Source organism: Marmota flaviventris, chromosome 3, assembly GCF_047511675.1.
Source record: "Marmota flaviventris isolate mMarFla1 chromosome 3, mMarFla1.hap1, whole genome shotgun sequence".
Lineage (NCBI taxonomy): Eukaryota > Metazoa > Chordata > Mammalia > Rodentia > Sciuridae > Marmota > Marmota flaviventris.
The window spans coordinates 178063412-178090893 of record NC_092500.1 but is presented as its reverse complement, the minus strand read 5'-3'; the positions used below and the strand labels follow the sequence as shown (position 1 = coordinate 178090893).

Below are 27482 nucleotides of genomic sequence, written 5' to 3'. Positions count from 1 at the left end.
CGCTGTGTTTTGCACTGGTCACACCATTTGCTGTTGTGAAAGGAGCTGCCCAGAGGCTCCCTCTGCTTGCAGCCCTCTCCCAGCCGAGGCCACACTGTCGCCCCGCATCCCGCTGAGTGGTGCCTTCGAGCACAGCAGCTGGAAGCATGTGTGTGCTGACCGCCTGCCTTTTACCTCTTGCTCCCAGGACATGCTGAAGAACACGCCCAAAGGACACCCTGACAGGCTGCCCCTGCAGATGGCGCTGACAGAGCTCGAAACCTTAGCAGAGAAGTTGAACGAAAGAAAGAGGGACGCGGACCAGCGCTGTGAGATCAGACAGATAGCCAAAGCCGTGAACGAAAGGTACCTGGACAAGGTAGAGACGTTCGCTCCTCCTGCGCTGCGCCTGCTCCTGCTCCACACCACGGGCCCTCACCTCAGCCCTCCCACCACGGGGCGGGGGTCCGTCCCTGGGCTCAGGTCTCTGGGTGGGACGGAGGTGAGGCCTCACGCAGACCTTGGTGGTCTGTCCGTCTCCGAGTCTTCTTGGGAAAGGGTTCCTAGACTCGGGAGCTCCCCCGCTGGGCCCGCGCCCGGGAAGGCCGGAGCAGCTCTCTGGCTTCACTGAGTTCTGTTCTGGGCAGCGATGCCTTCGTGCCCGCTGCAGGTCCGAGCTGGCTGTGGTGAGGACCTGTGCAGATGCAGGTTCATGTCTGCCAAGCAGGTTTCCTGCAGCAGTGTGCCTCCCCCTATTTTGTTAAGCCGCCCTGGCCCCCGGCCCCGGGAGGTGTGTGGTGGGAGCTGTGTGATCACACGTCGTGGTCAGGGTTGCTAGGATGCCCACTTTGCCTCAGTGGGAGGGGCTTCCTGCTTGGTGAGGACAGTCAGTGGTCCGACCCTGAGAACTTCGCAGGGATGCAGTCTGAGCGGCAGTTTCCTCAGTTCTCCGAGCGCCTCACGTTGGGATATTCATAAGGAAGGAGAGAAGGCGCCAGCCGTGTTCTTGACGTGGTCAGCTGACGTCACACTTCCCTGCAGCTCTCACACATGTGAACACATGTGGGCAGAGTGAGCCAGGCACATGGGCGCTGCACCGTGGAGTGGCCCGTCAGTGAGACCTGCCTGGCTCTTCCTGGGCTCTCAGGAGAGGCCAGCTGGGGGGCGGGCATCTGCGCCGCCTGTGTATAGCCAGGCAGTGGCCTAGGTTCAGGCTCAAGAGGGCGGTAGACCCCCTGGGCCGAGGACCCGAGCCCCTGTCGACTAACTATTGGAAGTGGACTTCCCTGGGGCCTGTCACTCATCGGCTGGCCCAGGGGACTAGAACATGGCCTCCTGTGAGAGCTCAGAGGCTCACCAGCGTGCTCCCTGGCGCTCAGGAGAGTAGTCGGCTGAAGAGCTCCTGCAGGTTGTTGGTGCTGCAAGCAAGGGGTGTAGGCTCCGGAGTGGAGGGTGAGGGGCGCAGCAGGTTCAGGGGGTCGTGTCCGGTGACAGGTAAAGGGAGGTTGCGTCCTTGGCCCACCATAGAGGGCAGCTGCGAAGCTGATGTCTGTGAGAGGCGCACCTCGAGCCCCGCACCCCACACCTGGGTGAGCAGGAGCACGTGGGCTCCTCAGCAGTCTGTGGAACTGATGCTGCAGCCCCCTCCTTGGAAGACCTTTCCTCATCCTCTTTCATTTTCTGGGTGGACTCAGTGGTAACCGGTGTCATTTCAACATACAGCTCCTCAGCAGTGGAAGTCGGTACCTCATCCGGTCCGACGATGTGATCGAGACGGTTTACAACGACAGGGGTGAAGTCGTCAAGACCAAGGAGCGCCGGCTGTTCATGCTCAACGACGTGCTGATGTGTGCCACGGCCAGCCCCCGGTAAGAACAGGCCTGCTGCTGGCCACCACGCTGGGCCGCGCCTGCCTGACACCAGGTGCTTTGCTCCCTGGGGTCACTGCCCGCCCAGGCTAAGCTGTGAGGGAGGGGGCCAGGAGCAAGTCCAGGGGCCCTGCTGGCCGAGGGTGACACCCTGGGAACCGCTCTTCAGACAGTGCTGGGGAGCAGGCCCTGGACCCAGGCCCTCGGAGCCGCCACTGTACTCGGAGTTCTCTGTTGTTGCTCAGATGCTTCTTTTCTCTGCTGCTTCTCTGTGAATACATTTTGGCCGACTCCTTCAATTTGGGCACATCAGGCTGAGTGTAAGAAATGGAGGGGTGCTTTGGTAGTTCTCCGCTTTATTTTTATTTATTTCTTTATTTTGGACCAGGGATTGAACTCAGGGGCGCTTAACTACGGAGCCACGTCCTCAGCCCTTTTTATATTTCACTAAATTGCTTAGGGCCTCGCTAAGTTGCTGAGGCTCACTTTGACCTCGCGATCCTCCTGCCTCAGCCTCCTGGGTCGCTGGGGTTACAGGTGTGCACCACTGGGCCTGGCAGGCTCTTCCACTTCAGCAGTGTGGCCTGTCGTAGAAGTTGAGGAAATCCAAGAAGATGCACACAGGCAGAGCAGGAGGCCCTGGTTTGAGAGTAACTAGACCTCCCTGGGGCTTTCCAGAACAAGACGTGGCAGAGTGGAGCCAGCTTCTTCGGCTTGCCAGAGCTGGCGTTAGACTTGCAGCATTTGGGAGGCCAGTGCTGTACCTCTAGCCCGACAGGCCCCACTGGGGCACTGGCACCATGGAAGTCGGGTAGCACAACGTGCAGGACCCCTCCTCCCAGAGCCTCGCGAGACACTCCCCAGCACTCCCACAGACGCCCCTCTCTGCTGCATGACCAGAAGAGCAGGGACCCCTGGTGGACACAAGGACCTCACAGGTCAGGGAGGCCCTCAGTACACCAACCCAGTGACCTTCTAAGGACTTTGAAAAGCACCCTCTCTAAGAAGCCGCAGACTCCTTGTCAGCATAGGGGGATGAGGGCATGGACGGACGCCTGGCAGGGTCTGTGGGAGCAAGGTCAGGAGGCCTGTGAGCTGGCTGGAAAAGTGGCTGGTGCCTATGTGTCCAGGAACTGCCGTCCTTGATGCTGCTCCCCGGGTCCCCACCGTCACCCTGGCTCCTGCTCCCCGGGTCCCCACCGTCACCCTGGCTCCTGCTCCCCGGGTCCCCACCGTCACCCTGGCTCCTGCTCCCCAGGGTCCCCACCGTCACCCTGGCTCCTGCTCCCCGGGTCCCCACCGTCACCCTGGCTCCTGCTCCCCGGGTCCCCACCGTCACCCTGGCTCCTGCTCCCCGGGTCCCCACCGTCACCCTGGCTCCTGCTCCCCGGGTCCCCACCGTCACCCTGGCTCCTGCTCCCCGGGTCCCCACCGTCACCCTGGCTCCTGCTCCCCGGGTCCCCACCGTCACCCTGGCTCCTGCTCCCCGGGTCCCCACCGTCACCCTGGCTCCTGCTCCCCGGGTCCCCACCGTCACCCTGGCTCCTGCTCCCCGGGTCCCCACCGTCACCCTGGCTCCTGCTCCCCGGGTCCTCACCGTCACCCTTACTCCTGCTCCCACCGTCACCCTGGCTCCTGCTCCCCGGGTCCCCACCGTCACCCTTGCTCCTGCTCCCCGGGTCCTCACCGTCACCCTTACTCCTGCTCCCCGGGTCCCCACCGTCACCCTTACTCCTGCTCCCCGGGTCCCCACCGTCACCCTTACTCCTGCTCCCCACCATCACCCTTACTCCTGCTCCCTAGGTCCCCACCATCACCCTTGCTCCTGCTCCCTAAGTTTCCCTGTGCGCCTAACCGCTGGAGTCGGGGAGTGCAGGGACGTGGTTACTGTGAACCTCTAGGAGCCGGGTCTGGTTGACTGTTCTCCCAGGGATCTCTCTCTAGAGGTCTTGAGCGCCTCATCTCCAGGCCTCCTGCTCTGCCCCTTAGGCTTCCTGGGAAGCGGGTGCTGGGGTTTTCTGCTTTTCTGGGCCCGGGTGTGAAAGGTCTGAGGATAACCCCGGGCACAGCACTCCTGAGACAAGCCTTCTTGTCTTCCAGCACCTCCCATGAGAGCCGCCCCACAGCCAGCCAGAGGTACCTGCTGAAGTGGAGTGTGCCTCTAGGGCACACAGATGTGATCGAGTATGGCCCCAGCACAGGGCACCAAGGCAGGTGCCCCACCACACACGCGCCCGAGAGCCTGGCCGTGGTCCCTAATGCGAAGCCACGTGAGTGACACCATTGCTGTTCTTGCAGGTTGGGGTCCGCCGTGCCTCACCGGAGGGTTCAGTGGTGGGTCTGGTGGGACAGCTGTCCAGAAGGCTTCTGCCGTGCCCCTGAGCTTGTCTCACCTGTAGTCCAGCCTCCTGCAGTGCAGGCCATGGCCACCTGGAGGTGCACTTGGCCACCCCAGCTGGGACTCAGGCCGCCCTTCCATGAAGCACGTGAGCACGGGGGCTTCATCTCCTGATGGGCACGAATTGCAGGCAGCAGGAAGTCTCAGGTCAGACCTGCTCCTGTGGCCGCTGTGCACACTCCGGCTGTGGCCAGCATCTTAATTCTTCTGCCTGGGTTTCCCTGTGACGTTAGTGCTTGTCTGTGAACTTGTCCAGGTGAACTATGGCGCCATGACTAGAGGCTGTGGAAACGTCCGGCATCATGCCTAGTCGGGTTGTTCTTACTAAACGTCGTTCATGCTGTGGATTTTGACCCGAGTTCCAAAGTCATTCTTTCCTCCTCCTCCTTTTAAAAGTTAAAGCAAGGCTAGGTTTATTCACTTGTTGGCCTCTGCCCCCGGACTGAGGAACCATTAGAACACCGAGCATGAGAACTTTGCGAAGACCCCTTAGATGTCAGCTGAGCCTTAACCTCTCAGGGTCAGTCCCTGTGCACAGGTTCCAGAGCCCGAGAGCCACTGAGAGGCCGCACGTTGATGGGAGTGGGAGTGATGGCTCCAGGCCTGGTTGGCTGTCCCCTCGTGTCGTCTGCCGGTCATCTGCCTAGTAGGCTGCTCTGGGAGTGTTACTAGAGTTGCAAGTCCCCTGAGGTGCTGGCTCTCAGGTGACATGCACACAGAGGGGTGGTGAGCAGAGGAAGGAAGACCAGGGAGGAAGAGAGTGGGGGGGAGATCCTTTTTCAGATTGGCATGACTCATTAACATTTATTCAAGGGCAAATTAAATATCATAAAACAGTCTTTAAAATCATTTAAAATTATTTAGAAATATCGAAGTTATTCATGTCTGTTTTGTGAACATTTTAGAATGCGTTTGTGCCTGGCACAGTGGCACATGCCTGTTATCCCAGTGACTTGGGAGGCTGAGGCAGGAGGATCACAGGTTCAAGGCCAGCTTCAGCAACTAAGCGAGGCCCTAAGCAACTTTGTGAGACCCTATCTCAAAATAAAAATGAAAAGGGCAGGGGATATGGCTCGGTGGTTAAGTGCCCTTGGGTTTAGTCCTGGTTACCAAAAAATAAACGACAAAAACCCGTGTTTGTAACTGAGCTTGCCTCATTGTGTTTGAATAGCTCAAGCTGCCTGTGATCCGAGACAGCGCAGTCCGGCCCCACCTTCCGTTTCCTTCCTCACCTTTGTGTTATGACTTGAGCTGACCTCGGAACAGGGGAGGTCACCAGGGTTAAGGGCACAAAGCAGCTGGTCAGTCAGTCTTTCTAAACCCTGGGGAGGAAGGGCCTGGGAAGTGTCCGTCTTGCATTTGATTCCCAGAGTCGCTGTGAGTCTTCCTTCCTTCCACCACGCACAGTGTGAGTAGAGTGTGGGGTAGCCCTCGCTGTCCCCCTGGGATGTGGTGGAGCCCTCCTGTCCCCCAGGACGTGGTGGAGCCCTCGCTGTCCCCCTGAGATGTGGTGGAGCCCTCCTGTCCCCCTGGGATGTGGTGGAGCCCTCCTGTCCCCCCGGGACGTGGCGGAGCCCTCGCTGTCCCCCTGAGATGTGGCGGAGCCCTCGCTGTCCCCCCGGGACATGGTAGAGCCCTCAATGTGCCCCCTGGATGTGGCGTGAGCCATCGGGAGCCCTCCATGTCGTCATGAAGAAGTCCCTCCCAGGTCCCTCAGCCCTGGAAGCCCTCCTGGTGAGGCTGAGCTGGATGATTCCCGACGTTCACGTGGGAGAGGGCCGGGTTCCTCTTGCTGCGTGTGGTGCTTCACTTACACGGGTCCCTCCGAGTCCCTCCATGTCCTCATGGGCAGCATGTCCCTTCTTCTTTGGGACTTGGCAGCATGCCGCATAAATGGCACTTTTCCTTTGCCTGTTATCCTGTCAGTGGACTCCTGGGTCGTCCACGTCCTGGCTGTCGTGATGCTGTGCCGTGGACACGGGAGTTGGGCGTCTCCTCAAGATGCCGTTCCTTCTCCTCAGGTGTGTGTCTGGCGGGGGACCCTGGCTCCACCTTCCCTCCAGCGGGGCGCAGGCCGCCTTTCCTGCCCACCTGCTGGCAGCACCCTGACGGTGCGTGCGTGCCTCTGTGGTCTTGGTCTTGCGTAGGTCCCACTGCTTAGCAACCAGTTTCCCTGTGGGAATGATGTTAGGAACTCTTCATGTCCCTTTTGGCCAAATTTTAAAAGTCTTAACAAATCAGTTGAGATTTGTTGCTTCTGTGTGGCCTGTGAGGTGGGACTCAGCTCACGACCCTGTGGGCTTCTTCAGACCTCAGAGTGTCCTGCCGCCCTACGTCTGGGGATGCGGTCGGGGGCCAGCACGTTTGCCGGCAGAGCGGGTGCTGGGATCCTGGTCTCTCCAGATTCACACAGAATGGGGGGGGAGTGCGGCTGGTCAGGAGGCGAGGGGTCCTGGGTGTCAGAGCTGTAACATGGACGCATCGTGCCCAGCTGCAGCCCTGGACTCGGCCCCCTCTGTCTGCACAAGGACTTCAGCCCTTTCCTGGGTCTTGCTCCTTCGGGGGTGGCAGTTCCAGTCCACGCTCTGTTCTCCCTTCTGGTCCCTTACTGTCTCGTTCTGAATCATCTAGAGAGGCCAGTGAGGAGTTCTTGTTCTCACTGCACGTTCACGTGACAGTCCTCCTGTTTGAATGCCTCTGTTCTGGGACATTCTGCTTGGGAAGGCCTTGGTTGTTTGGTGTTGCAGACAGAGCGTAGGTCTCCCTGCCTAGCAACCGTGCTGGGGGCAGGACCGTGGGAGTCCAGAACCAGCCGGGAGCTGCTCCAGCCCTCCAGCCCCAGGAAGACTGCCTCGGGTGGGCCTCTGTCATGCAGGGCTGGTCTCCCGAGTCCTTGGACTCTGCTCCTAGCCCCGGGCTTGAAGCTGCTCACCCTGATCCTCCAGAAACCCATGGATTGGTTCAAGTTTCCTGAATTCCAGAAGTTATTTTGTAAACTGTGGTGCATTTTTTTCTGGGTGATTCACGAGGTCTCACTGGCTTCCTGGATTGCGGCTGTGATGGGGGAGAGAAAGACTCTGAGCCAACCAGGGTGCAGTTCCACGGAGGTGCCCATCACTTCCCATGTGGGAGGCGGAGCTCTGAGGAGATGCTTTCCCTGTTGCCAGGAGCAACGTGACTCTGGTGGGTTCTCTTCAGGCGGATCTTCACTGCCCGGTTCATTTTCAATAAATAGGTGACAGAACACTCCCAGCTTACCAGGTGCTAAGTGGGAGTCCTGTGCGGGAAGAGGAATGCTAACCTTGCTCCTCTGGGGCCTCTCCACCAAGCCAGGTTCCTGGAGCACGGCTGTGGAGACCGTCCACCAGTCTTTAAACCTTCCGAGCCAGATGGCCCTGAAATGGTGGAAGAAGAAGAAGAAGAATAGTGCACTTTAAGCATATTTTAAAGGGAACACTCATTTGCCTGTGCAAATATTGATCATTTTGTTTTGTAACTTTCCTATCATTCTGTGGTTAGTTATATAAGCCTTAAAAATGAGAGTGCAGCATAATAGAATTAAGGGCGAAGATTACTTAGTCATTTCAATATATGTGGCCTTTGTCAAAATTCAGCACACATTCACGATTAAAAAAAACAAACAACACTGAAGAGACTAGGACAGAGGAACCTGCCTCAACATCATGAAGGTGATGTGTGAAGACCCAAAGCCAGCCTCGTAGTGAATGGGAAAACGGAGAGCACTTCCTTTGTAGCCTGGAACAAGACGAGGGTGTCCACTCTCACCACGGCTGTTTAGTGCAGTGCTAGAAATTCCACCAGAGAGGAGGCAAGAGAGGAAAAGGGATAAAAAGTGGGAGAGGAGGAAGGCGACGTATCACTGTTTGAGAAGATAAGGTCATACACTTAAGAGATCCCAAAGCTCCACCACAAGACGGCTAGAGTGGATTCGTGTTCCTGGACAGGCAGGGTCAATATTGTTAAAATGGCCTCCCACCAAGTCATAGGCAGACTCAGTGCAAACCCATGCACATACCAGTGACATTTTCTAGTTCTCCACAGAACTAGGAAAAACAGCTCTCAAGTTCATTTAGAGGAATAAAAGACCCAGAATAGCCAAAGCAATTCTAAGCCAAAAAAGAATGCTGGAGGGCTCACAGTTTCTGACCTTAGATTATAGTACAAAATCATAGTCACAAAACTGCATGGTAAGGTGTAAAAACAGACCCCTGGACCAACAGCACAAAATAGAAGACAGACAGACCCACACATCTGGTCCTTGACAAAGCAGCCAAACACACACCCTGGAGAAAAGACGCCTCTCTAACAAACGGTGCTGGGACAACTGTCGTCCATGTGTAGGAGAGGGAGTAGGTCCCTCTCACCCTGTACCACAGTCACAGCGGACCAAAGACCTCAGAATTAGACCAGAAACTGTGTGACTCCTAGAGGACAATGCACTGACTTTCCAAATAGGACCCTAAGCTCAGGTAATGATACCAAGAGTTAATAATTAAACTAACCATCAAATTAAAATGCTTCTGAAGAGCAAGGAAACAATTAGGAATGTGAAGAGAGAACCACAGAATGGGGGAGAATTTCTGCTACCTACTTTTCCAACAGAAGATTAATAGCCAGAATATATAAAGAACTCAAAAATCTAACATCAGAAAACCCAAATAACTCAATTAGTAAACAGGCAAATGAACTAAACAGACACTTCTTAAAAGAAGAAATACAAAAGGCCAACAAATACATGAAAAAATGTTCAGCATCATTAGGAATTAGGGAAATGCAAATCAGAGCCACCCAGAGATTTCCTCCCTCACAGTCAGAACGGAGTTATCTAGATACAGACAGTAGTAAGGCTGGAGAGGACGTGGATGAAAAGGAACACTTTTGCACTATTGCTGAGTGCCGCAGTCTGGCTGGGCACAAAAACTTGTAGATTCAAACAGCAACTCTTTATTCCCGAACTCTCACCGGCACTCTACACGCACGTTCTGGGGAAAATCCACTCCCTCCACCTCAAAACCCCGGGAGAACTCCACGGGAACTCCAAAGGAGGGACGCAGGATACGCCCTAATCCTGGAGCCGCCCTAATCCCTGAGCAGGGTCACCTTTCAAACCAAAATGCCATGCATCATTCCTACTTGGCTATGGCTCTCAGCAGCTGAGATTGTATGGAAATCCGTATGGAGGTTTCTTAAAAGACTAGGCGTGGAACCACCATGTGACCCAGCTCTACCTCTTCTCGGTATTTATCCTGAAGAATTAAAGCCATCTGACTACAGTGATACAGGCATGTCCATGTTTATGGCAGCCCAGTTGACAATGGCCACACTGTGGGACTGTCAACATAGGTGTCTGTCGATGGATGGATGGTTAAAGAAAACGTGGTGTATATATACACAACGGAGTTTTATGTATCCATAAAGAAGAATGAAGTTATACCATTTGCAGGAAAATGGATGGAACTTGAGACCATTACGTTAAGTGAAACACCCAACCTCAGGTCAAGGGTCCTATGTTTTCTGTCACATGTAGAAGCTAGAGAGGAAAAAGGGAACAGGGGGCGTGGGGGTCTCATGAAAACCAAAGGAGAACAGTAGGGGATGGCAGATGGGGAGGGAGGGGGAAATACTGGGGAATGGCATTGCCCAAATCACACTGTCACAACATGTGACAACAAATGACACCGTCATGTACAGTTATAAAGCTCCAGTAAAGGGTATGAAGGAAAAGAGAGGCACGGGCCCGAGGAAAGGTGGCCATACGTGAGGACGGCACGGGGGCACGTGCACCTGGGCCGGGCACTGTTCCCGCTGTGGCCGTAGTGCGGACCTGAGAGCTGCAGGACCCGGCGGGCAGCACATCCAGGGGTCTTGCTCCCTGGCCGTGGGCCTGAAGAGGCATGGCGTTCCAGGAAGCATCTGCCCCCCTTTGCAGAGGGGTCAGCTCTAGTGCCCACCCTCACTCCCAGTCTTCTAAAGTGCAGGACACTTCTGCAGTGTGATGGGATCTGTGGGGGACCGGGAGATTGGGGTCACTAACCCCAGGCTGGAAGAGGTGGACTTGTGCTGCCTTGGGAGGTGCCACCGGAGAGACCCTGAAAACTTCCAGGAGATACGGAAACCTGTCGGGGCGCAGCGCGTGGAGGGGATAAACCCGAGAGCCCACCAGAGGAGCACACGCCCTGGACAGGACATGCGCCAGCAGGGCGGAGGCAGGGCGCAGCTGGGGGGGCTTCATCACGAAACTCGGCCCTGGCCGTTCTCCCTAGACCGCCCAGGGCTGGGGGGCCTTGGTTTCCCCCCTTGCCTGACTGCAGAGACTCCAGCGTCTGACCCCGGCCCCTGCCCCGCACAGCAATGTACCTTGCTCTGCTGCCACTAAAGACCTGTGACTGTCCTCACCAGGGACGGGTGGCTGAGGCTGGACTTGATGGAAAGCTGGGCAGGCCGCTGCAGGCCTTGCGGGCCCTGTGTCGGGGGCGTGCAGTCGCCCAGCCCAGTCACCCTGCGGGCTGCACCTGTGAGGAGAGACGGGGCCTGAGCCCGGCTCCTCTTCCCAGGAGCCGTGTGCTTTGAGGGAGTCTTAGGGAGGGGACCTGACCTCTGACGTCGGTGAGGAGGGGCCAGCCTCAGTGGGGGCTTTCCATGTCCCGTGAACAACTGGACCTCACGCGGGTGTGGTCAGGAAGCCGGTGTCAGCGGGCGGTCGTCCTCCGTAGCGGGGTGTGTGGCTGGAGGGAGGATCCCTCACTGTCGACCATTCCCCTGTTTTAGTCAGCTGTTTCGCTGTGTGCCTAAAAGATCGGCCGTAACAGTTTTAGGGGAGGAAAAGTTTATTGAGGGATTCACGGTTTCAGAGGTGTCAATCCGTAGACAGCAGACTCCATTCCACGGGGCTCAAAAGAGGCTGAAGGCTGTGGAGGAAGAGTGTGGTGGAGGGCAGCTCCCATGATGGTCAGGAAGCAGACTCCACTCACGGGCACGAACTCTCCACCCACAGCCACACCACACCTCCTCCGTCACCAGCTAGTCCCACCAGGGACCAAATCCCTGACTGGGTGGGGCTCTCACAGCCCGGGGCTTTCTCCTGTGAACCGTCTTGCATTGCCTCACCTGTGAGCTTTTGGGGCACCTCACATCCAAACCATGACAGCCTCAGGGAGGTCCCATGGTGTGAGTGACCTCCATGACGCTCCTGTGACTTGGGCAGTTCCCTGGGTGGCCCTTATGCTCCACCCCTGCTCACACAGGGCACCTCTGCCCCAGCAGGGACTCCTGGTGGTCCTGGGCCCTGGAAGCACGTCCTCCTGTCAGCAGGCATCTGGCTGGCCTGGATGACCTAGAAAGTGGATGTTCACGTTAGAAGACTGAGCCTCGGCCACTGTGGGAAAGTCATCTCGGAATGTCCCCTGGCTTTGCTCTCAGGCTTCTGGGACCGCTTCTCCTGCCCTGCCTGTGGGAGCAGGGGTGGCTTCCAGACAGGATGTCTCCAGGGACTGTTCCCCGCTGGGAGTCGCCGTTCTGCCTCCTGCCTGTCCTGCTCCAGGGCATTGGGAGGAGAGGCTGGACAGGACAGGCCTCACAGCACCGTCTCCTCCCTCGGTGCTGTTCTGCCAGCCCCTCCCTGCGTCTCACAGCCACACCTGGCACCAGCAGGTGTGCACTTTGTACCTCGCGGTGCTCCTTCCCACAGGGCAGGTCCTGGCCAGTGTTTCCTTGGTGAGCACCGTGTCCTTGCTCTCTGAGGAAGCCATCCTGGGAGCAGGCAGGAGGGGCGGGCGCTGGGGAGGGGACGCTGGTGGTGCCAGGGACGGTGACTGTGGAACTCAGGAGGGGCCAAGTCCTGGAAGGGGCAACGTACTTGGGGGGTCTGGGAAGCAGTGCCTGTCCTGCTGGGCAGTGCCTGGAAGGGGTGGCTGCAGCAGCGGCTCCCCTGTGCACCTGGTCCTGCACTCTGCCTCCGATGGGAGTGGACTGGCTCCAGCCTGGCCGCGGGCCCTGTGGTCCCAGGCTGGCGAGCCTCCAGGAGGCCGAGGAAGCCGCCTGCAGAGGGTCCCGCGGGTGTTGGCGCTGCCACGGCCCGGCAGCCCCTGCTTCCTTTCACACAGGGGTCCATTCAGCCCACATCCAGAATTTCCCAGCTGTTGCAGGGGTTTCCATGGAAACAGGCAGTGCCCGTGAGAAAAGGGAAGCCCAGAGACCTCCTCACAGAATTTAAAGTACTTGAAATCCACTACTAGGTACTGGACTTCGGCTCTGACAAAATCTTGAGTTTCAGGTTTTTATTGGTCAGTAAATTTTGACCATAAAATAGAACAGCTCTCTCCTGGACTGAAGTAACATTTGGACAGCCTCTGCACCGTGTCCCGCCCTGCCGTCCTGCCCCTGCTGGGAGGGTGCCCACCTGCTGCCATGGTGGCACTCGTTTGCACGATATTCATGATGTATGTGTTAGTTAAACAATGATTCACAGTCACTGTCCATTTGATCCTCAGAGCAGTGCTAGGAAGCAGACAGGAAAAGTGGTTTCGTCCCTCTTTACAGAGAGGAAACAGACCAGGGCCAGAGGGTTGGTTCCAGCAAGTTCTGAGCATGGATGCCTGAGCCTCGCTGTGGAGAGAGTGGCCGGCCCCTGGCCTGCGCTGAGCGAGTCTGGTTCCGACATGTGTTCCCTTCCAACATGTGGCTTCTCACAGAGACGTTTGGAGGGAGAAGGAAACGTCTGCAAATCAAGCACAAATGCTGGACTCCTGACCGCCCCCCAGACACAGTTGCCAAGAAGACGCTTCCCTTCTAGCTGACCTCACGCTCGGAGGCGGAGCAGGAGGGGTGAGAGCAGGTAGCCATGCAGCACGGAGCCCTGTGCAGATGGGCGCAGGGTGAGGTCTGCCTGTGCCTTCCTGCCCAGGGGGTGGGAGACGCTGTCCTCCAGAACCCAGGGCGCACCAACTAGATACTGTGCCAATGTAAGTGCACTGGGTGGGGCAGAAGACGAGGGGGGACACGGCAAACAACACGTGGCCTTGGAACGGGCCCGTGGGCGGCGGCTCCTGGTGGAGCTGTTCCCTGGGCTGACCCAGGGTGCCACACACAGCCGCACATGTGCTAACGCTCCTAGAGCTGGACACCACATGTAAAAGGTCAGTTTTATTGAACGATGATTGTAAAGGTAACATAAAGTAGATGTTGGGAAGTTAATAAAGTTAATGTAGCTTTATTAACTTCATGTAGCTTTATGTTGATATGTTTATAGAGTTTATCAAAAGTTCATAAATGAAAGGAAATATATGCGATAATATAAAATATTTATAAGCATTCTGTAAGGGAAGATTGTTAAAAAGTCAGTACTTGTATAAAGTCACAGGGATACATTTGTCCCCTTTTTTATGAAGCTTCATGATACTTTAGAGGCAACTAACGTGAGATTTCATCTTGAAAACCAGGCCTGCCCTATGGATAAACCCCTGTAGTCACACCCTTAACCTAAGTGCCCACAAAGTGAGGACTGCAGCCTCCTCCCGTGTAAGCAGTGATGCACTTAGATACAGGGGACTATGACGTGTGTATGGTGGACATGAACCCATCTCGTTGGCCCTCACGTACACACTGTGTGCATTGACGTGCTGTAGGACGGGGAGCCATGTCCAGGGGCCTACGGAATGTTTATGGTGGACGTCCGTAGATCTCGTGGCCCTCACGTACACTGTGCATCTGACGTGCTGTAGGACGGGGAGCATGTGCAGGCGCCCAGGCTGGTTGCACATCGGGACCCTTTTTGGAAACCATTACAAATGTCAAGGCGTCCATGGTAAAGCTTCCAACCCAGCTGTGTCCTTTTGCATAGGACTATGTCCAGGCAGCACCCTGGGGACCCAGGCACCAAGGCACCGCTCCCCTCTCAGCCACACGAATCCCTTCTGCCTGGATTTGAGTCTGGCTCCTTCCCTGGGTAGCAGTGTGAGCTAACACAGTCGATTTACGTGGACGTAGAGAAGACTCATGTCACCACCCCTTGGTCTACGCATGGGCCTTGAGTGTCGTTCTGAGTTCCAGTCCTTCCTGTTGTACATTTGTGGCCTTGGGCAGTTTCAGCTGGCCTGGGGAACGGGGCCTGCTCTGCCCACAGGCTGCTGTGGGACTCAGTGCCACAGAGTCGGGGTAGCACTGCAGCCCACCCAGCCTCAGTAAGTGGTGGGACGGCCGAGTGGACACGCACAGCCCACTGCCAGTCAGCGCAGAAGACCCACGGCCTCCCTGAATGTTCTGTTTCCTCCTCCCCCTCACTTCAGGGAGGATCACAGGGGATTCTCTGGGGTGGGTTGGCCCCAGAGACTAGAAATTTGGTTCAGATTTAAAATATTGGAAGTGACAAAACACCAGTCGAACCAAAGCGTGAGACATCCTGTAAAATAACCCACAGTGTCCTCCACAGCGGCAGGTCACGCTCCTTGATCGTGACAACCTCGTGGTGCAGGAGCCTGAGGTGGCTCCCAGGCAGGGGATGGTGCTCTTGGGAAACCAGTGACATTTGAACAGGGGGATCCGTTGGCAGTGGTGTGTGTGCCTAGTTTCCACCCCAGGGAAGGTGGGCGAGGGGCACTTGGGGGGACTCATCGTGCCATTCTCTTCTATAAGTCTAAAATATTTCAAAGTAAGAATTTAAAAGAGATTTAAAAAATACTAAACTCTTGACGATGCCCACTTTTAAAAAATTCAAGGTTAACCTCCAACTTAAAATAATAAATAGAATCTACCCGTGTTTCTTTCCAGCACTGCAGTAACGGGCTGTGGGACCGACCCTCTTTTTCTTGCTTGCTTTGTAGACAAAGTTTACATGGGGCCAGGACAGCTGTGTCAAGATCTGGAACACCTGCTGCACGACCTGAATGTCGTGGGCCAGATTGCTCAGCTGATAGGAAACCTTAAAGGGAGCTATCAGGTAGGTGGGGCGCACTGGAGCTCTGTCGGGGGTGTGGGTGTCTGCAGGTCTGCCACGGCGACTGCGCGCTTGACTCACCGCGTGGCCTGTTGTGCCTTTCCCTTGGTTGGGTGGCCGGGCTCCGCTGTAGCTCGTGTGCATCTAGCAGTGCGCCAAGGTCAGGTCTGCTGGAGATGCCTCGCCGTGCACGCTGGTCCACTCTGAATGTCCTGCTCAGGTGGGGCGCTTTGGGCTTCCCCGAATGTTCTGTGTTGCAACTTGGCTTTTCCTCCGCCTCCTCCATGTTTTTTAAACTCTTTTAAAATAAATGTTCCCTCTGTAGAACTTAAACCAGTCCGTAGCCCATGATTGGACATCAGGTTTACAAAGACTGATTCTGAAGAAAGAAGAAGAAATCAGAGCTGCTGACCGCTGCAGAATTCAGCTACAGCTCCCGGGGAAGCAGGACAAGTCAGTGACGTCAGAGAGCCCTCCTGGGCGGGGTGGGTCTCTGTCCCCGGGTGGGTGCTCTTGGCTGGTGCCTGGTGGAGACGGGCGTGTGGCGTGCCTTCTGTAGAGTGTGCGTCTGTTGCTCCTGGCAGGTCTGGGCGGCCCACTTTCTTCACGGCTGTGTTCAACACATTCACACCTGCCATCAAAGAGTCCTGGGTCAACAACTTGCAGATGGCCAAGCTCGCCCTCGGTAAGATGGGGCTCGCCGAAGCTGACCTGGGTGTGCTGAGAAAGCCACGCACCCCGCTGGTTGTCCGCTGTGGGCCTTTCTCTGCCGAACTCCCAGTCTCAGAGGGTAAAATCAGAAAGACAGAGAGACTTGGTGATAGTCCCCCATTGGCCTGGAGGAGTGTTTTCAGACGTGTGATCTTTAAGAAGTGTGTGTGGTAATTTAGGGGTTGCAGGAAGGAGGCTCGGCCGCCCTTGGAACCGGACTCCTGGCGCTCGGCTTTTGAGCATGAGGTGGCCCAGTGTCTGAGGCCATGGTCAGAGCGCCGGCCTGGTGTGGGCATCTCCCAGGAGCAGGCGCCGCCCGGGCTCTTCTTTCTGCCTGCCTGCTGTCCCCTGTGGCGACACACGAATCCTGAGGGCCTGCCGTGGATCTGCGTGGCTTGATGACTATTTTCTGGTTCCTCTGTCCCTTGGCCACTCATGTGGCTCACCACACAGACCTGCTGTGCAGACACTGGGGTGTAGATGTGTGTGAGACGCTCCTCCAGATCAGACTGTCAGAGACACCACGGAACCAAACAGAAGGGACACCTGGGGTCTGCAGGTGGACACTCATCCCCTGGGGAGTTGGGGGGCAGGAGGCAGGGGCTTCCTGCTGTGGTGGGGCTGTACCCAGGGCAGACGGCCCACTGCTCCCTTTCTCCTGAGGTGGCGGTGTGCCAGGTTGGGCTCAGAGTGACCACACATGGGAGACGGCCACTCTGAGGGGGGGAGTGGACGTGAAGATCTTTGAGATGGTTCTTCAAAGCCAGGACGGACCTTAGCTGCAAACGTGTCTTCCTGGTACCGTCCTCCTTCACCCGCAGTGTCAGCCCCACCACGTCCCTGGTGTGTGACGGCGGCCCTCCAGGGGACTTTGAACATGAAGGGTGAAGGAGGCAGCCTGAGGGAGAGAGCGTGGGCATTCAGCAGGCGGGGCCAGGGCTCTCGCTCTCTGGGACCCCGAGTGCTGTGCCCGCTTTAGGAAGAGGAGGTGCTGCCACCCCGAGCAATGCTGGTGGCTCAGGCTCCTGAGCAGCAGAACGGGGGTGTCGCGTGGCAGCTCCTGGGACTGAGCGCCACTCTCTGAATGTAACGCAGAGGAGGAGAACCACCTGGGCTGGTTCTGCATGGACGACGAGGGCAGTCACACCAAGAAGGAGACGCACCCTCTCCTCGTGGGACACATGCCAGTGACGGTGGCCAGGCAGCCAGAGTTCAAGGTACACGCGCTGGGTTGGCTGCCTCTCCTGCAGGCGTACCTGGGATGGCTGGGAGGGTGTGGTGGGGCCGTCCTCTGGGCCAGCCACCGCTGCTGCTTCTCCCGAGGGTGAGTCAGAGACGTCTGAGACCACAGGCCTGAGGCCGAGGTCGAGTCTTGGCTCTTGTCCCCAGTGTGGCCCTGCAGGTCCCTGGAGTGGGAGGGCCTCTGGACGGCACAGGACGGCACAGGACTGCACACTGCTGGTGCCAGGCCGGCCTGGTGCCCAGTGAAGCCCGCGAGCACTCGTCAGGTTCCACTTCCTTGGCTCGGGCAGGCCGTGTTCCTGAGCGCTGGGGACTCCTGACCTGCCGTTCCCTTTCCCCTGGCTGGTCCCCGGCCACCCTTGGCCTGAGCGCTCAGGGGTTCACTTCTAAAATGTGAGCACAGGGCTGACAGTGGCCTGGGTCTGCTGGGCTCCCTCAGCAGGGGTCCTGCTGACCAGCCTGGAATATGTTTCGGAACAAAGCTGCATCTGCACCCTGTGGACAGATCTATCTCCTTGTCTTTGTTCCCTGAAGAGTAGAACAGAAAAAGCATCATGCGGTGTGCTGTCAGCCCCTGACCGCCATGCCCAGAGGCCTAGAGGAGGTCTCATGGGTCCAGGCTGTGGTCAGCTGAGGCAGAGCGCATGGCAGGAGGGTGTGTCCAACGAAAGCAGCTCCGGACACGGCCGCAGGGAGCAGAGAGCTCTGTCCCCAAGGACCCACCTGCTACTGCCCACCTGCCTGCAGCTGCCACCCAGCTGTCCCCTGTCAGGGGATTAGTGCCCAGTAGGGTCAGGCTTCCCTCCTTCACTTGTGAACGTTCCTGCACTGTCTCACGTGAGCCTTGGGGGACACTTCATGTGTCGACCAGGACGTGTGGTGGTGACGTTGCGTCAGTATCACAAGTGCCTGAGCAGATGTCAAGCGTGGAGGCTGCGCTGGGCTGTCTGCAGGGGAGAGGCTGGAGCACCCAGTCTCCCTGGGTGAGGAGGGAGGGCTGGGCCTCAGTCGCCTGGCCCTGCTGTTCTACTCTGAGAGGCAGGACCCTGAGTCTGTGGTGGTGTTAAAATGTAATCACCAGCTGGAGTCCCCCTGACGAGTGCTTGCTGTGATTTGGTGTTTTTAGATCGAGTGTGCTGCCTATAATCCCGAGCCTGACCTCAATCACGAAGGTCAACCCGGTCCATCCCCCGCGGCGCGTGGCTTCCTGTGGGTAAGGTTCTTTATTTGTACTGCAAGTTCACCTAGAATCGGCGCCCACAGTCGTGTGAAGTTCAGATTTGAGCAGCTCAGAAGGGTGTCAGTCCCAGCATGCCCAGGTGATGGCCACAGACACAGAGCCTTTCTCTGATGGGAGCCGATGACTCTGGGGAAAGATACGAAGTTCTAGGAATTAAAATGTGTATTTCTGCCCTTTTCCATGTAGAACTGTTACAAGATCTAATTTCATCCAGACTCGTGTAAGAGCCATTTTACTATTTCTTGCCTGTTGGTGGTTGGGTTAGAAGGACTTTCCTTGTTTCCAGACATTGGTGCCTTTTTACCCTGGAGACTTGGCCCTTGGAATTAATTTGTTCCAAGTGAAGCACAGCGTCTAACATTACCCTGCATTTGCAGTGGCCCTTCCTAGTTTGTGCAAATGGAGGACAGTCCTCAGGCGCAGGGTCTCAGGTCCACCCTCAGCCCGAAGCCGGCTCTTCCCAGCTGGACTGTGGTCCAGGGTAAGGCCTTGCTCGCTGCAGGCAGAGCTCCTGCCCGAGTGGTGTTCCTAGCCGTGCTGTCAGCGCAGCGGCCGGGCTGGCTGGCATCTCACAGCATCTGTGAAGGAGAGCAGAGGCGTCATCGCCTTGGGCATGCAGGTTTCCCGCCCACAGGGATCTGGGCTAGCTGGGGGTTTTCTCCTCTTCTGGCGACACCCCACTCCCCAGGGCTGGCACAGGGACGCTGCAGTTGGTCTTCCCTCCCCGACAGGGCAAAGGAGGGTTTCGTTGTAATGTGGAATAGGAGGTCTAAGAACATGCTCAAATCGGTGGGGAAGAAAGGGTCCGTCATCAAGGTCAGCCTGGCTCTCTTGGATTGGCCCTTAGTAGGGACCCGTCCTTGCCCCATACACAAGCTGGACTGGAGCTGCAGTTGGAAGACCGAGTCTGCCACATATTCTCAGGGACTCACTGTAGCAGGTGCACGGATGCCCTTCTGGTGCAGGTCTTCAGAGGGCTGCACGCATGGGGGACATGAGAAGGGATGGCCCACCCTGGGACATATTCTTTTTTATTTTTGAGTCTTGTTTTCTTAGCTGAGGGCTGTGAAACTCCAACGTTGACTTACTTAAGATGGATATGATTTGCCCTTCAGGTCTGTGTGAATAGGTCTTTGCCCTTGTGTAGTGACGAGTGGGTGTGTGAACACAATACCTTTATTTACTTTTATGTGGAGCTGAGGATCGAACCCAGTGCTGAGCAGCACTCTACCACTGAGCTGCCACAGCAGCCCTGGGTGTGTGGTTTTTAATGCATGTCTTTTTAAAAACAAACTTATCCCCTGTTATTGCATATTTAAAGACCCAACTTTGTTGAAGGGCCAGGGGCCTGGGAGCAGCTGGTTCAGAGGCAGACTGCTTTGTGAGGGGTCGATCCTCACAGGAGGCTGCCTTTCTTCTGGGAGTCCCGGGGTTCCCATGCACCCTCACTCTCTTTTTCTTAACTCCCTGATCAGATTGGAAGCTGTAGTGACCAGATGGGTCAGATTGCCATTGTCTCCTTTCACAACTCCACCCCCAAAGTCATCGAGTGCTTCAACGTGGAATCCCGCATCCTGTGTATGGGGTACATTCCTGCCGAGGAGCAGCAGCGGGAGTCCAGCAGCATCGTGGACCCTGAGGCCCAGGCCACCAGAGCATCTGAAGTGCCCACCATCTGTGTGGGCACGGAGGAGGGAAGGTAGAGGTCACGTGGGGTGTGGCAAGGTCGCCTCAGCTGTGCCCAGACACCTAGGGCCCATCCTGGGAATAGGCGTTGGCGTGGGCGTCGGGCAGCAGGCGGGAATGACAAGATCTGGGGAGAGGGATAGGTCTCTGCGCTCTGAAGTCACCAGTGATTGGGCCCTGGGAATTATTCTAGGAGACCCCAAAGAACAATGGAAGTTTCACACCTGCTGTTGGTCCCTAAGGTACTCATTCTTATGCTTTAAAAGCACACCACTCCTGCATTTTGGAATAAAACAGCTATTTTTCGGTGTTATGATCGCCTTGAACGTTGACATCCTTTAGTGGAAAGTTAAAATGATTTTCCTGATGTGAAGTTCTAAGCCATAGGAAGATCTAATTATTTTTAAGACCTAGAATTTCTATTTTTAATATAAAAAAGAAATCAGAGTGCTGCAGACCTGTTGGAAATGCAGCCAGTGTGTCTCGGAGCAGGAGGTGGGCTCAACAGGGAGCAGGACAAGGAGATGGGCACCCTGCTGTCGAGGGCGCGGGGCCTTCTGGGCGGGGGTGGGGTGGGGGGGTGGTGGGGGTGGGGGGGTGGAGGGGCAGTGTGCAGACTAACTCGTGTTTTCCTTTTAAAGCATTTCCATTTACAAAAGCAACCAAGGCTCCAAGAAAGTGAGGCTTCAGCACTTTTTCACTCCCGAGAAGTCCACGGTCCTGAGCCTGGCCTGCTCGCCGCAGGGCTTGTATGCTGGCCTGGTCAACGGCTCGGTGGCCAGCTACACCAAGGCTGCAGGTACCGCGCTCCCTCCAGACCACTCCTGGGGTCGTTTCCATCCCACCTTCCCTTGGCGCCTGTCACCTCTGGTCCCAGGCTTCTGTGACGTGTTCCTTCTCAAAAGGCGTCCGTGGGACACGTGGGCTCCATGCTGCGCAGTGTGCTCTCCTGGAGCCCACCCAGGGCTCCGTCCACTCCGCCCACCCTGCCCACCGCACCGAGGCCCCAGCCTCTCTGCCTCCCCTGGCAGCTCCATGTGGTGCTTCCAGCCTCCTCCTGCCCCAGCCGGGTCCTTCCTGCCTCTGAGGTTCTTGGTCCTCCTCCGGGCCCCTCAACCTCCAGCCCTCTTTGCCACCTGTCCACCTTTAACTGGCAGTTCTGTGGCTCTGGGGCAGCAGAGAGGAGCGCTGCCTGGCCTCGGGGCCCTCGCAGCCTTGCGCATTGCCCAGCCTGGGCTCCCTGTCTCCCGTCTTGTCCTGCTAGCAGCGGGAGCTGGTGGGGGTGCGTGTGCAGTCCAGCTGCTCTCCCTGTCCGTTGGCCTTCTAGAGCCTGTAGCGTCAGCACAGCACCACTGTCCTAAGCCCTTCTCTCACGACCTCCACTGTCCCTTCTCTGGGAACCCTGTTCCTGGGCTTCCCGGCCCTGTGCACGGCTGCTGGCCAGGCCCCCCCTGGCTCCTCTCATGCAGGGATAAGTGCAGACCTGCTGTGCTGCAGCCAGGAGCCCACCCTTCTCTGCCCCGCCACTGCACTGCCACCCCAGACCCACACCACTGCCCACGGGCTGGCCTTGTACCCGGGCTCACGTGCCCAGCGCCCTTTGGTGCTTCCCCTGCCCTGAGGGATTTCAGTGCAGCAGAGGGCTTTCCTCCAGCAAAGGCTGCTCCCACCAGGAGGGGCACCGTCCTGCAGCCAGGCTCCGTGCCCCTTGGGATTTCCCTCCTGTCCTGTGGCCCACCCTCCAGCACCTCTTGTCCCTGCTCCTGGACTTGCAGCCAGCCCCCACCATCACCACCTGCTCCAGGAGGCCTTGCGCCCACGTGGGTTCCTGTGTCACCTCTGTCTTCGTCTTGCACTCCTACGGTCTGCCCTCCCCGCGTTCGCTAGTGAGCTTTTAAAACTGCCAATTAGACCTTGGCCCTCTCCTGCATAAAGCAGTCAGGGATTCCCCGTGTGCTGGGAATGCAGTCCCGGTTCCTGCCCTGGCCCGTGAGCCCCGCTCCCCTGCAAACCCCCCTTTGTTAGCCCTGGTCCTGCTCAGAGTCTGTCCCTCCTGGAGGTCTGCACCAGCCTGAGCCCAGGCACAGGACTACCTTGCACTTGGCCTCTGACCTTCCTGAGTCGTTTCCATGACCAGGGGCTGCATCGGGCCCTTCCCCCACAGTGGGAATTCCCTGGAGGGTGGAGCCCCCTCATGCCACCCTAGGTGCAGCAGGTGGAGTGATGCCACAGGTTCAAAGTGTCAGTAGTTTGTGCATGGACTGTGACTGGTGTGGGTGGACTGAGAGGCCTGGCCTGAGGCACAAATGCAGGGGGAGCTGTTGCCAGAGGCGGTCCTGTCGGCCCAGATTCACGTTGCACGTGGCCCCCCATGGAGACAAGCCTACAGTATCTAGAAAGAGTAGCTAAGAGGCTCAGAAATCAGAGTTCAATTGTGGGAGCTGATCCTCAACCAAGGTAAACGTCTGGAGTATCCCACCTCTGACCTTTGGGGTCTTGTTTCAAAGGTGGCTTGCTCTCAGTGGGTCAGTGCAGTACCATCCTGGACGGCTAGTGGGCAGAAGCCACTTTGCCCTCAGGAGCATGTGAAAGTCAGAGAAAACCTGTCCATCTGAACTTCCGTGTCCCATCATAAGGAGAGGCTGCATTGCTTTCCAGGATGGGAAGGCCTGTGCATGCATGTGTAAGGGCATGTGCGTGTGCAGCCATGTGCACTGTGGGTGTGCATGTGTGCTTCCATGTGTGTATATGTGAGTGGGAGGGTGTGTGCGTTGTGTTGGTGTGTGTGCATACGTGTGTGTACTTGTTCCTGTGTGTGCAAGTGCACGTGTGCACGTGTGAATGAGAAGGAATGTGTATACATGTGTGTTAGTGGGTGTGCACGTGTGTGTGTGTGCCTGGGTTTGTGTTCAGATGCCTAATTGCACTGGACCTGGTGCAGGTGCAGAGTGAAAGGCAGGCCAGTGTCCTCGGAGGCTGTGGGTGCCCTGAACACATTCAGCTGCGTCACTGCGTGGAGTCCCCACGGCAGTCAGAGCCACAGCTTGCTGGCAGAGACTGCACAGCTCAGCTTCAGACAGGTGCCCACAGTAAGCTGTGGAGCAGGCCGTCAGTGCTCAGCACCAGAGCACAGGGTAGAACCAAGACCTGGTTCTCTGAACGACGTGTGCTGCCTTGATTGATGTGAGGCCGAAGGCAGGGAGGCAGTGACACTTCAGTTACGTTTTTGAGCATGGTGGCTTAATTAGTGGCTAGACCGAAAATCAAAGAATTAGTTTTCATCATTTACAGGGTAATTACATCAGTCACTTTAAAATCTGTAGTAAGTCTTGCTTGAAGTAATTTCTATTGATAAGTTTCTGACTCATACTTCATGTGAAGTGTGATAGACCTCATTGTAGATCTTTGAAAGTATTTTCAAACCAAAACATATTCCCTGAGTGTCAGGACAGGGAGCAGTGTAAGAAGACAGGAAAGCCATTCATTTCCGTTTGGATTGTTTTTCAAGTTCATTGAAGGTGCAGTTTCTCCTCCAGATGCCGTGCATATCTAGCAGATGATGGGAAGCTCTAAACGTTTGCTCAGTTATTTTGAATGCAGCTCCTTCCAGCCACGATCATGTTGCTTGCCCCTCTTGCCCCCTGGGTGCTGTGCTAAGCTTTTTACATGCTTTATCTTGCTTATGATTCTCCAGTCTTCGAGGCATCGTCCCCACTCTACAGATAAGCCATCTGAGGTTCAGGGCAAATGAGCCATTTGTTTGCCACACCCCCCTCTGGGCCCTTGCCTGTCTTCCTCACACAGACTCCCTGATGGCATTGATTCTTGAGGCCATGGGCACACTCAGAATTAAGCATAAGCATCAAAATTGCTGTGGATATTTTGGTTGTCTGTTATTTAAAGTGATCTATGATCCTGTTTATTTGCCCCTGTGCATGGTTACCTGAACTCAAATGAAATTAAAAGAAGTGTTTTCTTTTAAGATGGATCCTGGAATTCAGAACCTCAAAAAGTGATCAAACTGGGCGTCCTGCCAGTTAGAAGCCTCCTGCTGATGGAAGACACCTTGTGGGCAGCATCTGGCGGTCAGGTGTTCCTCATCAGCACAGAGACTCATGCTGTGGAGGTGAGTCCTTTCAGGTGGCTGCGTGGCGTGGGGAAGGCATTTCAGAGCAGGGTTCCTGGTGGGACACCGTGTGCTGTGCAGAGCCTGGGGGCTGCGTGCCAGAGGAGGGGAGTGCCTGACGGGGCCGGTGACCGAGCGCTCTGTGGTGGTTCCCTGGGCACAGCAGCAGCTGGCACCTCGTGGCCTGGCCCTCCAAAAAGTTCCACTCTTACATGGCTTTACTGTCAAGGCCTGTGCCCAGCTGTCCTGTTTACCCACGACCATCTCTCACCCCGTCTTTCTCTAAGCAAACACAGGGCACACGGGTGTTTTTTTCAGCCATTAAAATGAATCTCGTCATGATTACACCTTCCTTTAATGCTCACATACAAGGTCATAGAAAATCTGTCCAGATAGGTGAGGGTCCAGCACCTGTCTGAGGACATGGTCCATTGACTGTGTAAATAGCTGCAAGTTTAGAAACAAATCTGGGTCATTATCGACCTCTCAGGATGTTGTCCAGAGGTTTCCTAGGGGGTGAATCAGCTCCCCGGGTGGGGACCAGGCCACTCTCCGGTATTTCAGGATGAGCTCTTGTGGCATGTTCTCTAAGTACAGAGGGAAGTGGAACTTCGGCTCCCAATAAGGAGAACTTCTTTTTGTGTGTGTGTGCTGGTGATGAAACCCAGGGCCTTGTGCATGCTAAGCTGTGCTCTGTCGCCGAGCTACACCGCCAGCCCGGAGCATCCTCTGAGTTGTGATGCAAAGCTGGAGAGTTGCTGGCATAGTCAAGTTCTTGAGAACAGGTGTGGATGCCGTCTCCAGCGCTGCAGGGGATCAGGGCCTGGTTAGAGCCACGAGGTTCCTGGTCGGGGTCCTGGACAGACTCAGGCCTGATTTCTTCCCTTGGGCCACCACTAGCCTTCCTGTGTTTTTCTGCTTGGTATTTTTGGTGCTGTGGCTTGTTCAGTGTACCAAGACCAGTCAGGGAAGCGTGGCCACCAGGAACCCCTGAGCTGTGTCATCCCAAGAGTCTTGTAGTCCAGCCCCACGCGGCCTTCCTACGGGGATGTCAGAGGCCAAAGGAAGGCAGCGCGGTTAAAGGACGCAGCGCCCAGAGCACAGCCCGAGAGCAGACTGGATGCCAGTTAGCACACGGCTCTGCAGCGTCTTCAGGGCAAGGCTCTGGCAGATTCAGAGTGTCAGCCTGACACGTCATCCCGGGGCGTTGTCATCGAGTGCAAGAGGAACTGCACCAGGCTGAGGCCCAGGGGTGCAGAATCTGGGTTCATTGTTGTGTGGATTTCCCTGGGCAAGGCCTGTGATATGACCTGGTGGCAGGGCCAGTGTGCCCCGTGTCCCGCCTCGGGCTCCTCCTCTTATAACCAGGTCCTCGGGGGGTTGTTAAGCTCCTGTGTCGTGTTCCTGGTATGATCTGGGATGCCTCCAGGTCCAGGTGCTCCTGATTCCATTGACAGTTGGGCAGGAGAAGGTTATGTGCCAGGGTGTGCCAAGGAAGGAAGGGCTGCGGACTTGTGCTTGGCTCTTCCTACCATGGCGCTTGGGCCCAAGCAGAGCAGCTCCTGACAAGCCGCTGCAGTGTAGAATAGGGGACTCAGGGACAGGCACAGCCTGGAGACCACTGCTCCTCACCGTGGAGGGACGCAGGCCACAGCCTGCTGTCCATGACAGGTCTGCCTATGTCGTCCTGTGCCTGGACAGGAGGTGGGACCTCTGGCTGACATAAGCCAGGGAGGAGATGCCACTGAGTGTGCAGCAGGGCTCCCAGCAGGCACTCTGGGTATGGGATTTCAGGAGGACGGTCCACCAGAGTGGACAGCAGTGCTGGAGGCAGCTTGGGAGCTGTGCTAGGGGTGAGCTGCTCTTGGGATGAGCTTGCAGAGGAGGCTGAGGACGAGGCACTGGCCCCTCAGGGCAGAGGGAAGGGTGAATGGCCAGGCTCTGGAGCAGACACGATGTCCGCCTGCACCACTCTGGAGAGCACACAGCTGGAGGCTCTGACCAGGCAGCTGGGCAGGAGGAAAGGGATGGCCCGAGGGTCGAGGTTGAATGGAGGAGGAGCAGGAGACCCTAAGAAGTCCACAGAAGATTACTACCACCCTGGAACAGAGTGAACAAGCCAGCAAGGCCACAGGTTCCAAGGCCAGTGCCCAGGAGTCCAGCAGATAACTGGCAGTGCTGAGAACAGCCATCACCAAGAGAGAGTACTTAGATACAAACCTGACAAAGAGTACAGCCATGTGCCCTGGAAACTAGCGGGAGACCCCGTGTAGATTGGAAGGGAGGGTCCCCAGGTGGCCGCAGCACCTGCAGATTGGGCAAGCAGATCCTAGCACTCAGTGGGAAATGAAGGGGTCCGGCATGGCCAGAGTAATGTGGGAAGGCAACAGAATTGGAGGACTCACACTGCCCAACTCAGCCTCTCCCTGAACAGCCACCATGACCAGGGCAGTGTGGCACTGGCTCAAGGACAGCGTGTAGACCAGGGAAGCAGAGCGCCAGTGCAGGAGCAAGAGCATGTTCCGACTGTGAACAACCCAGTGGCGGGGACTGTCTGCAGCTGTCGCCCTGGGCCCACGCCACATGCAAACGCTGATGTGGGTGGGTCAGACCCAGCAGAAGAGCTCCAACCATGAGCACTCTCAAAGGAAGCCGAAGGGCCAGTCTGGTGACCTCGGACCAAGCCACAGCTTCTAGGTAGGACTCCTGGCCAGGTGCCGTGGCCCGGCCTATGATTCCAGCAGGTGGGGAGGCTGAGGCAGGAGGATTGCGAGTTCAAAGCCAGCCTCAGCAACTTAGTGAGACCCTGTCTCAGACTAAAAAGTGAAAAGCCATGCAGATGTACCTCAGTGATAGAGCATCCCGGGGTTCAAACCCCAGTACCCGAAAGAAAAGAAAGGAAGAAAGACGGTTGGGAGAAAGGAAGGGGTGGGCGAAAGGGAGGGAGGGATGGGGAGGGGAGGGAAGGAAGGTCAGTAGGGCTGGGGATATAGCTCAGTGGTAAAGCACCCTGGGGTTCAATCCCTAGAGCCACCAGAAAAAAAAAATATATATATATGACGCCTAAATCACAAGCAACTGTGTCAGTGGGAAAAGAGATAAATTGGATTTCACTCAAATTAAAACTGGGCTTCAGGATACACAAGAAAGTAGAAAGAATGAGATAAAATGAATACAGCTCATGTGATATGATCAGATGTCCAGTTCACATAGCAAACCAACAGTGGGCAAAGGAACTGGACAGACAGCTCTGCAGAGAAGCTGCCCAGGTAGAAGTCCTT

At 56.5% G+C, this 27482-nt stretch overlaps 1 protein-coding gene across 5 annotated transcripts in view; it reads left to right on the top strand.

Moving 5' to 3' along the window:
• Positions 1 to 27482, top strand: part of Arhgef10 (Rho guanine nucleotide exchange factor 10) — an 86616-nt gene that overhangs the window by 47468 nt on the left and 11666 nt on the right. For all 5 annotated transcript variants that reach the window (XM_071610642.1, XM_071610641.1, XM_071610640.1 and 2 more), the window contains 11 exons: positions 188 to 358; positions 1702 to 1847; positions 3948 to 4117; positions 15084 to 15199; positions 15522 to 15649; positions 15781 to 15881; positions 17003 to 17124; positions 18276 to 18362; positions 19865 to 20088; positions 20717 to 20874; positions 24059 to 24201. In XM_071610642.1, the coding sequence (XP_071466743.1) occupies positions 188 to 358; positions 1702 to 1847; positions 3948 to 4117; positions 15084 to 15199; positions 15522 to 15649; positions 15781 to 15881; positions 17003 to 17124; positions 18276 to 18362; positions 19865 to 20088; positions 20717 to 20874; positions 24059 to 24201 (1566 nt within the window). The remainder of the gene's footprint in view (positions 1 to 187; positions 359 to 1701; positions 1848 to 3947; positions 4118 to 15083; positions 15200 to 15521; positions 15650 to 15780; positions 15882 to 17002; positions 17125 to 18275; positions 18363 to 19864; positions 20089 to 20716; positions 20875 to 24058; positions 24202 to 27482) is intronic.